Raw genomic sequence first — 8339 nt, forward strand, 5'->3', positions numbered from 1 at the left:
CGTGGGGCGCCCGGTCCGGCCGTGGGGCGCCCGGCCTCTCGGGCCTCGCGGCGCGGGGTGGGCGACCCCGGGCCTCCGTCCTGCTCCGGCGGCCGCGGACGGTCACGAGGGCTCCCCTCGAGCGCACTCCAGGCACTGCCCGCCGTTCGGACACGCGGCCGGAGGGCCCCGGCGGCCCGCACCGAGCTCCGGAAGGGAGCAGGGCTCGGGGCAGGCGGACGGGGTCCACGGGCCGTCGCACGTGTCGCGCGCGCGAGCCGGACCCTGCGGCCCGCACAGCAAGACTCCAGAGCGGGGGTCACTCGGGGAAAAGCCCCGCGGAACCGGCCGGGCCGGACCGGCCGCTGCAGGCGGCCCCGGGCCACGGTCTCCACAGCGACTCGGGGCTGGGGCCTCCTGCCACGGTCTCCGGCTACGCGGGGCGCCCCTCGACCGGACGCCGGGCGGGGGACGGAGCCCGGGTCACCCGCGGGCCGCGCGCGGAGCACGTGGCCAGCGCCCCTCGCTCGCGCCGCCGCCGGGTGACGTGGGCGGCGCTCTAGCCCGCGGCGCGGGAGCCCGCGTCTCGCTGGCGTGACGCACTTCCGGGGCGCGGCCGGCGGCAACATGGCTGCTCCCATGGAAGTGGCCGTGTGTACGGACTCGGCGGCCCAGCTGTGGAGCTGCGTGGTGTGGGAGCTGCATTCGGGCGCCAACCTGCTCACGTACCGCGGCGGCCAGGCCGGACCCCGCGGCCTGGCGCTGCTCAATGGCGAGTACCTGCTGGCGGCGCAGCTGGGCAAGAACTACATCAGCGCCTGGGAGCTGCAGCGGAAGGTGCGGCGGCGCGCGCCCTGGCCCGCGCTTCGTGGAGAGGGCGCGGGGCGCTCGAGGGTGGGGTCGGGCGAAGGGTCGGTGGGGGCCGCACGCTCCCGGAACCCGGGTGGGGATGGGGAGCCCGGGGGGTGCACTGCGCATGCGCGAGTCGGGGGGTTCGGAGGAGGGAGGCGCGCGCCCGGCGGGCGGGGTCACGTGGGGCGCTGCGCGCGCGCGGAGGACGGAGGGTGGGCGGTGGGCGGTGGGGTGCAGGTCTTCGGGGCTGTGGTCCTTGATGGGCTGGGGGGGGGGGGACAGCCCTGGGGGCGCGAAATTCAATTAAAGGGAGGACTCTGGGTTTCCGTGGGTCTCCGGTCTCAGGAGGGGGTGTCCCAGGCCCCGGAGAGTGATGGGTTTGTTTCCCCTAAAAGCAGATACCCTTCCCGGTAAGGGCCCATGGGTCTCCTCGTACAAACGCGGGGGCCTGGGGGGCTCAGCGGGTGGAGCCTCTGCCTTGGGCTCGGGTCATGGTCTCAGGGTCCTGGGATGGAGCCCCGCATCGGGCTCTCTGCTCAGCGGGGAGCCTGCTTCCTCCTCTCTCTCTGCTTGTGACCTCTGTCTGCCAAATAAATAAATAAAACACCCAGTATACAACCTGTGGCGCTTGGGGCCGCTCGGTTCTGCCGACTGAAGCCGTGGCACAAGCTCTTTCTCTCACTGTGCCTGGTGCCGCCGCACACGGTCATGAAGTCTCCTTAGACAAAGAAACTGAGGGTCAGGGTGACAGGCCAGACCTTAGGAAGCCAGGCCGGGGGCCGTTGGGCTCTCAGCCCCTCCTGGACCGTCCGTGCCTTGACCACCACCCCCAGAGTAAGCGCCCTTCTGCTTCCGGCCGCTTCCTTCTGACAGTCTGCAGGCCTCCCCTCCCCGCTGCAAAGCCTGACCAGCGGTTGGCTTCTCCACGGGCCTCGCTGTGTTCACGCCACCCTCTTTCGTGCCTCTCCTTCTGGCTCCTCTCTGCCCCCTCGCTCCTGAGTTCCACGTGAAGCTCAGAGGTTTCTGTCTCCCTAGGACCAGCTCCAGCAGAAGATCATGTGTCCTGGGCCTGTCACCTGTCTGACCACGTCCCCCAATGGCCTCTATGTCCTGGCGGGGATTGCGGAGAGCATCTACCTGTGGGAGGTGAGAGGTGGGGGACTTGGTCCGGGCCCCCGGGTGGCACAGTCAGTAAAGCATCTGCCTGGGACGTAGGCCATGGTCTCAGGGTCCTGGGATCAAGTCCTGGGTCGGGCTCCCTGCTCAGCAGGAAGTCTGCTTCTCTGTGGCCTCTTTCTCCCTTTCTCATGCTTTCTCTTTCAAATAAGTAAATGAGGTATTTAACAAGAGGGTACCTGGGTGTCTCTGTGGGTTAAAACCTCTGCCTTGGGCTCAGGTCATGATCCCAGGATCCTGGGATCGAGCCCCACTCCGGGCTCTCTGCTCAGCGGGGAGCCTGCTTCCCCCACCCGCCACTTGCCTCTCTGCCTGCTTGTGATCTCGGTCTGTTAAATAAATAAATAAAATCTTTAAAAAAAAAAAGGTATTTAAAAAGAAAAAAGTTTAGGCCGTATTGCCCCCAGCAGCTGGTTATGTGTGGGTTGGGGAGACCCACTTCACCTCCAGCACAGGCCATGCAGGGCTTGGGGCCAGACCATGGACACGTGACCACGCTCTGCCTTTCTCGAGCTTGTCCACGCCTGTAAGATGACATTTGTCCTTTCCCCAGAGGTCTCGGAGCGCCGCAGAATTGGGAGGCGGCGTAGTTATTTCACTCCTGCGACTTGGAAACCCTGGCACGTGGTTCAAAAACTAGGGAGCAGTTGCTTTGACGCAGGGAGGGAGACTGAGGCGGGGGGTTCTCAGGTGGCCCATCATGGTAGAAATCCTTGTCTTGGTGCAGGGGTCCCGGGCAGAAATGCGTGTCAACTCTGCCCAGCAGGGGCCTCCTGGGCCTTGCCCCTGAACCCTCCTGTCTGGTCCTGGCTCCCCGACTCCCTCCGAGCTTTCCGGGCCGGGGTGAGCCGTGACCACAAGGGGGCGCCCCACACAGCCGATCCCAGGCGGCCCCTGGGGCTGATGGCCAGAGTCTGGCATCAGCCACTGTTGGGCTCTCCCCCCTCCCTCGGTGTAGACGCGGCCAGGGAGGGAGGCTGGGAATCCTCAGCAGGGTCTCTGGGGTGGGGAGAAGGGTGTGTGCCTCCAGGTTTCCTCCTGTAAGGACACGACTCCTCAGGTGTAGGGCCACCGCGTTCCAGCATGACCTTAGTCTGCACGGGCTAGGCCCGCAGAGCTCCATTATTCAAGCAAGGCTTGGTCCCAGGGGTCAGGATGGGAACGTGCACTAGGAGAACACAGTCCAGCTCACAACAGAGTCTGGGCCCCCAGCCCGCCCCGCTGCCCGGGTGGTGTGATGGGCTCCCCTGTCTCTGCCGCCTGGGGTGTCCCCCGTCCCTCAGCCCCAGCCACTGACCCATCCCCACGGGGTGGCATCTGAAGACTGTGACTTCCTGCTCCCGGGTCCTGAACAGAGGGGCCCACGCTTCCAGCAGCTGCCTCTGTGGCCGCTCTGCTCCACGCAGATGGGCCCTGCCCTCCCCGGAGACCGTGGTGACATCACTCCCTCGCCGTGCACTGGAAGGGGGTCCTCGGGCACCTGACACCCAGGAGTCAGAGGTCAGGGTGGCTGGACTGGGGGTGGGAGCTCAGACCACACCGTCCTCCACTTGGGGACACGATGGGAACAGGCGCAGGCAGGACAGCTGGGAGGAGGGGCGGCCCGCCATGCCTGGGTGTTCCTTCCAGACTGCCGGGGGAGGGGAGGGCAGGCTGTCCCCAAGGGCCTCCACCTGACCTGGCTGCGGGGGGCGGGGGCGGCACCCTGTGTCCTACCCTGACCTGTGTGCGCCCGCACAGGTCTCCACAGGGAACCTTCTGGTCATCCTGAGCCGCCACTACCAGGACGTGTCGTGCCTGCAGTTCACGGGGGACAGCAGCCACTTCCTTTCGGGGGGCAAGGACTGCCTGGTGCTAGTGTGGGGCCTGTGCAGGTAGAGGCCGGGCCCCCCGGGTTCTGGGTCTGGCCGCAGAGCCCATGGGCAGAGCCAGGCCAGGGCCCTAGGGTGGGCTGGGGGTGGCGGTGACTGCCTGTCCAGGGGCCATGGGGAGCCTCTGGAGCTTCGGGGCTGGGAGGGGTCTGGTGGCCAGGTGGCCCCCCCACCCCTGCTGAGGTCTGCTCCCTTCACACAGTGTGCTGCAGGCAGACCCCTCCAGGACCCCGTCCCCCCGGCACGTCTGGTCTCGCCACACCTTGCCCATCACGGACCTGCACTGTGGCTTTGGGGGACCCCTGGCCCGGGTAGCCTCCTCCTCCCTGGACCAGACAGTGAAGGTAGCGCCGCCCCACACACCCCAAGTGGGTCTGAGTCATGTCCCGGGAGCTGATGGCCTCTTGGCCAGCTTGAGCCCGTGAGCGGTCTCCATCCCCCGGGCTGCCAGCTCCAGACAGTTCTAATCCCCTGACGCTTCCGGCCTCAAGGACATCCAGAGGGTGGATGGCCTGGGCCTGTGTCGGCTTGGAAATTCCCACTTGGCTGCCTGCTCCTGGCAGCTCGCCGGCTAGACCTCGGGGGATTTGAGGCCAGTGCAGCCCTCAGGGCTTTGCCTGGCACACGAGGGGGCTCTAACGCAGGGGTCACGGGCACGAGAGCCAAGTCGCGTCCCAGGGCAGACTGGGTCTCAGCCCCCAGGGCCCCGTGGGTGGTGGCTGTGGTTCCGGTTCCCCGGGGGTCTGGAGTCCCACGCCCACCCGCACCCCCAGCTGTGGGAGATCTCGTCGGGCGATCTATTGCTGTCCGTGCTTTTCGACGTGGGCATCATGGCCGTGACCATGGACCTAGCCGAGTACCACGTGTTCTGCGGCGGCAGTGATGGCTCCATCTTCCAGGTGGATCTCTGCACCTGGGTGAGTACCGCGGGAGCCGGGGGTGGGGAGCCGGGGGCCCGGGGGGCTCGGGGGGGCCTGGGGCTGGCGTGGCTCAGGGGCCCTCTTGGCCTCCACAGCCTGGGCAGAAAGAGAAGAGCTTCCAGCCGGAGCAGGACAGCGGGAAGGTGTTCAGAGGGCACAGGTGCGGGGGCTGTGGACACCGGGGTGGGGGCAGAAGGGACCCCATTTTCTCGCTCTTGGCTCAAGGTCCCCATGTCTGTCCCCAGGAACCAGGTGACCTGTCTGTCTGTGTCCACCGACGGCAGCGTGCTGCTCTCGGGCTCCCATGACGAGACCGTGCGCCTATGGGACACCCAGAGCAAGCAGTGCATCAGGACCGTGACCCTCAAAGGTGAGGCACCCGGGAACGGGTGGGGACAGCTGGAGCTCCTCCTGTCTGGGAAGCACGGGGCGTTGCGGGGGGGGGGGGGGGGCGGCAGTGTCCGCGGCCCACGTCCGGGGGTGCAGGGGAGGAGGTTGGCTGGCGTGCTGTGACCGTGACACCCCCCCACCCCCTGCAGGTCCCGTGACCAACGCCGCCATCATGCTGGCACCGGTCAGCATGCTGAGCTCGGACTTCCGGCCGGGCCTGCCCCTGCCGCACTTCAACAGGCACCTGCTGGGCGCCGAGCACGGGGACGAGCCCCACCGCGGGGGCTTCACGCTGCGCCTTGGCCTCCACCAGCAGGTGGGCCCCGCCCCCCAGGGACGCCTGCTTGTGCCACTCGGGGCGTTGTGCGGGGGTCAGGGTGGCGACTGAGTCCTTCTCCGGGAGGAGCCAGGGAGTGCAGAGCAGACGTGCACGCCAGGGAGCAGAGCAGGGAGCAGAGCCTGATGGGAAGGCGCTGGTACCCCTGGCACCCACCCCAGTGGGTGCCCACGGAACGCCCGTCTGCCCCCCAGGCCCAGGGCCCCTGCCTGTCTCTGGGCTGTGCCGGTGCTCCATGGTCTCCGTGCCTGGAGCCCCACGAGCCTCTCGGCAAGGGACCGCAGCTGTCCTGAGAGAGCCCGGCGTCTGGCTCTGCAGAGCATCCGGTGGCCGGCCAAGGGCCGTGTGCCCAGACGCTGTCCAGCAGGACACAGACCGCCTCCCGGCCTCGGCAGCAATCAGTCGTGTCGCTGGGCCGGGCGGCAGGCTGTGCCCGGGGCTGGAGGCATGGGCCGACCGACTGGCCTGCTGTTGGGAGCCTGCCTGACCTTGGTCTCCGAGCGCCCCGTCCCCGGGCCTTGTGGGGCAGAGTCCTCGGCGGGAGTAGACGGAAGCATGGGGGATTGGAGCCCGCAGCCTTGACAGAGCCCGGGTTCCGCACCCCGCGCGGTGGGGGCTCCTCACCTGTCTCCCCTGCGGTGGGCGGGTGTCGGGCAGGCGTCTCCCTCCCAGGGGTGCGCTGCCCTGGGCCCCTGGGGCACTGACAGGGAGCGTCCTGTGCCGCAGGGCTCGGAGCCCAGCCACTTGGAGCGGGCGGAGCAGCTACACGGGGTGATGAGCAGCACGATGGAGAAGGTGGGTGCGGCCGGCAGGCCGGCGGGGAGCTGGCGCGCCTGAGTCCTGCGCTGGCCGTGGGGACGGCTCCCCCCGGCTTCCTGGCCTCTGAGCCCCGGTCCCTCCACAGAGCGTCCTGGGCGGCCAGGACCAGCTGCGGGTCCGTGTGGCCGAGCTGGAGGACGAGGTGCGGAACCTGCGCAAAGTCAACCGCGACCTGTTCGACTTCTCCACGCGCGTCATCACGCGCCCGGCCAAGTGAGCCACGCTGGGAGCGCTTGCCCCGCGAGGGGCCGTGCTCCCGGGGCTCGGCCGCTGTGCTCCGCGGGGCCTTTTGGTGCTGTTCTGTTTTTAACAAAAGGACTAAAAGCGCCTTTTCTCTGGGCTCCTCTCTGTGCCAGGGGGCGGCCCCCGCGCTCACCAGGACCTGTGGCAGGTCCCTGAAGCCACGGTTCTCAGACTTCCAGACCCTTGTCAACTGCCCCAGGGCCATGGCTCCCCTGGGAGGGCCGGGCCACGCTCGGTGGGAGGGATGCTGGGGGGGCGCTTTCTGGGGGTGCGCGCGGTTCAGAGAGCACAGTGTGGTCCTCCCGTTCCTCCAGTAGCCTCCCCCGAGTCCCCCCACCCTGAGTCGGGGCAGCTGGCTCGCAGGTGGACGGTCCTGGGCCAGGGTCCACCAGAGGGATGTGTGCCCACCCCGCTCAGCGACAGTGTTTCTTGTTGGCACAAAAGTTCGGAGGGAGGCCAGGTGTCCGTACTGCGCTAGGGACGTGACCCGCAGCCAGCCAGTCCCTGGAGCCCAGCCCAGACACATGGGCCCCAGCAATCCTTGGAACCTTCCAGAACGCTGTCCCTGACTAGCAGCTTGGCTTAATGATCCAGAAAATCCGTGTGGTCGCAGCTGCAGCCAGAGCCGGTCCACGCTGGGTTTGTGCTCTCAGGCCCTGCACCCCAGCCCGTGGTCCAGCCGCACAGCAGCCGAGGTGGGGCCTGAGGGGCCTGCCCTCCCCGAGCCAGGGGAGGGGTCTTGCTGGCTCACAGGGCCATGATGCCAAAAGCCCCACCACACACAGAGCATCCTCCCAAGGCCAGGCTGGGGATGAGGTCACAGCAAGGAGCCGGCCGGGTCCTGGCCGTGCCGGCCCAGACGGCTGGGGGCTTGGCGCTCCGTTCCCCGCCCCAGAGCACGGGGGCTGCCTGTTCCCCTCTGCTGGCAGGGCTCCGTCCTCGTGGCTTGGTGCCCAGGTCTGGAAGGTAGGGGAGGGTTTCAGGTGTGGCTCCCCGATCCCCCCCGGTGCCTGTGGCCTCAGCTGCCCACGCGGCTTCCACCATTAAACGTTTTGGTAGGAGATGTGAGTCTTATTCTGGGGGCCTGGTGCTTGGAAGGGGGGCTGGCAGGGGGTCTTGAGACAAGCTGGGGATTTCAAGCTTTGGGGGTGCCGTGCCCCACTGCTCATGCGAGGATTCGGTCCGAGGTTCCCGCCAGCTGTGACACCACGTCCCTGCACCTGGGGGCAGAGGAGACCATGGGGCTTCTGGTTCCTGGGGATGGGGGTGCTGGGATCTGACTCCAGCCTGAGGGCAGTGGGGGACACCTGGCCAGCCAGGCACATCGCCATGCAGACGGTCTCCGGTGCCTGCCTGGAAGGCTGCCCGTGCTCCCTCTGGGCACAGCGGGAGTTTGGAGGCCCAGACGTGCGGGGGCAGGGCCCACTGATGTCCTCCAGCCATCACACAGCCCTGCACATGCCACCCCTGAGCCCCAGACTCGGTTTCCTCATGGGTAAGGGTATGTACCCTCTCTGGGTCTGGGGGAGCCTGTGCACAGCTGGCGTCCCGCAGGGTGGCCGCTCATCCCGACAGGATCGTGTCCATGTCCTGTGGAAGCACAGTCTGACCCCCAGTCACAGGGAGTCATGGCCAGGGGAGACCCCGGCAATGCCCGACGGTCGTGGGTGTCCCGCGTGTGCTGGCCATGCCACCCCTCGGACCGCAGGCAGAGGAGCAGCCGTAGCCTTGGGCTTGGGGGGTCGGGGGGAG

At 67.9% G+C, this 8339-nt stretch overlaps 1 protein-coding gene across 1 annotated transcript; it reads left to right on the plus strand.

The window, feature by feature from the left end:
- The first annotated feature begins 528 nt into the window (after positions 1-528).
- On the plus strand, positions 529-7648 carry WDR18 (WD repeat domain 18). Its single transcript, XM_059388441.1, has 10 exons — positions 529-816; positions 1867-1977; positions 3748-3881; positions 4081-4222; positions 4652-4795; positions 4894-4958; positions 5044-5168; positions 5338-5504; positions 6252-6320; positions 6430-7648. The coding sequence occupies exons 1-10, from the start codon at positions 607-609 to the stop codon at positions 6559-6561; spliced, it is 1299 nt and encodes a 432-aa protein (XP_059244424.1). The 5' UTR covers positions 529-606; the 3' UTR covers positions 6562-7648.
- The last annotated feature ends 691 nt before the right edge of the window (positions 7649-8339 follow it).

Source organism: Mustela nigripes, chromosome 2 (assembly GCF_022355385.1).
Source record: "Mustela nigripes isolate SB6536 chromosome 2, MUSNIG.SB6536, whole genome shotgun sequence".
Taxonomy (NCBI): Eukaryota; Metazoa; Chordata; class Mammalia; order Carnivora; family Mustelidae; genus Mustela; species Mustela nigripes.

What these genes read in the sequence shown, in the direction of transcription:
- WDR18 (XM_059388441.1), top strand. Translation starts at nt 607, where the DNA reads ATGGCTGCTCCCATGGAAGTGGCCGTGTGTACGGACTCGGCGGCCCAG. An exon ending in AGAGCATCTACCTGTGGGAG is followed by an intron (nt 1,978 to 3,747) that starts GTGAGAGGTGGG and finishes GCGCCCGCACAG; the next exon opens with GTCTCCACAGGGAACCTTCT. An exon ending in CAGGACCGTGACCCTCAAAG is followed by an intron (nt 5,169 to 5,337) that starts GTGAGGCACCCG and finishes CACCCCCTGCAG; the next exon opens with GTCCCGTGACCAACGCCGCC.